Here is a 1,505-nt window from a genome sequence, read left to right as displayed (position 1 = left end):
TATATATATATATATTAGGTCGTCAGGCATGAAATTTGTAGGAAAGAAAAAAGTTTGCTAATGTTTTATAAATACAAGGAATAGCTTTATTCATCAAAGTATGCACCCATATTGTCCATACACTTTTGCCATTTTAACGATAGCTTGTCCAGTCCGGAACTGCAAAAGCCTGGCAATCTGGAGTCAATAAAATCTTGGAGAACCTGTTTTACAGCATCGTCAGAATTAAATTCTTTCCTACAAAAAGTTATCCGAATTCTGGAAGAAGTGGTCGTCAGTGGGGGCAAGATCAGGTGATTATGGTGGATGATGGAGAATTTCCAACTCCAACTCCTGTGGTTTCGCCAATGTCATTTTTGCAATGTGTGGTCTGGCGTTGTCTTACAATAAAATACGAGTGGATCTATTGACTAACCTGGGATGCTTTTTGTAAGTTTCTGCATCATTTGGTCCAGTTGGCTGCAGTATAACTCGGCCGTGATTGATGAGCCAGGTTTAATGAAATCATAATGGATCACACCTGTGCCAGACCACCAAACACACACCATCAGCTTCTTTTGATGAATTTTGCTTTTTGGACTGTGATTTGGTGGCTCGTCTTTGTCCAACCATTGTGTTGAACGTTTACGGCTGTTGTATCGGATCCATTTCTCATCACATGTTACAATTCGATTCAAAAATGATTCATTTTTGTGACGAGAAAGTAGCATAAGGCAGACTTCCAAACGTTGCTGTTTCTGATTTTCATTGAATTCATGTGGAACCCACTTATCCAACTTTTTCACTTTACCGATTTGAACTAGGTGAGTCAATATTGCTTGCTAACACCAAGCAACAACGATAATTCACGGGCGCTTTGAGATGGATATGACTCGATGGCTGCTTTCAGTTCGTCGTTATCCACCTTTGTTTCTGGTCGATCGCGTTGCTCATTTGTGAGGTCAAAGTTACCTGAACGAAATTTTGCAAGCCAATTTGATGCTTTCTGCTGTGTAATGACATTAGAATGAAATAGTCCATTAATATTCCGAGCTGTCTGTAATGCTGTATTTCCAAGAACTCGTATTTGAAAACTACACTTATCCATCTCTAAACAAAAATATCAAAACACGATTTATAACTACATTATAAAGCACAAAATAAGTTGGAATAAATGAATATATGTATCAGCTTTCTAACAAAAAATAAAGATTGTCAAAATATAATAATGGCGCAAAATGAGCAGCTGTCAAAGTTTACCATATACCTTAGTACAAATTTCACACTTGACAGCCTAATATATATATATATATATATATATATATAAAGACAAAATGGGCTTTAAAAGTCCTGGCAGATATCAAGTAAGCACTCAATATATAGGAATAAGGTTAAATTTCCAACAAGTAGATACCCCAGCTAAAACATTTTTTCAGGTGTTCGGTTAGAATATCACCAATTTGGATTACCTTGATAATGTTGTGCTGACATATATTTTTGTATATATTATTATTAGTTTAATATTT

At 35.7% G+C, this 1,505-nt stretch overlaps 1 protein-coding gene across 1 annotated transcript in view; it reads right to left on the bottom strand.

The window, feature by feature from the left end:
- Window positions 1-1,505, bottom strand: part of LOC128247129 (uncharacterized) — a 31,047-nt gene that overhangs the window by 29,141 nt on the left and 401 nt on the right. The window contains exon 2 of the mRNA XM_052965944.1: window positions 952-1,089. Within this exon, the coding sequence (XP_052821904.1) occupies window positions 952-1,089 (138 nt within the window). The remainder of the gene's footprint in view (window positions 1-951; window positions 1,090-1,505) is intronic.

This window comes from Octopus bimaculoides, chromosome 2 (assembly GCF_001194135.2).
Source record: "Octopus bimaculoides isolate UCB-OBI-ISO-001 chromosome 2, ASM119413v2, whole genome shotgun sequence".
In the NCBI taxonomy this organism is placed as follows: domain Eukaryota; kingdom Metazoa; phylum Mollusca; class Cephalopoda; order Octopoda; family Octopodidae; genus Octopus; species Octopus bimaculoides.
The sequence above is the reverse complement of the archived record's forward strand: the minus strand, read 5'-3'. Positions and strand labels throughout refer to the sequence as shown.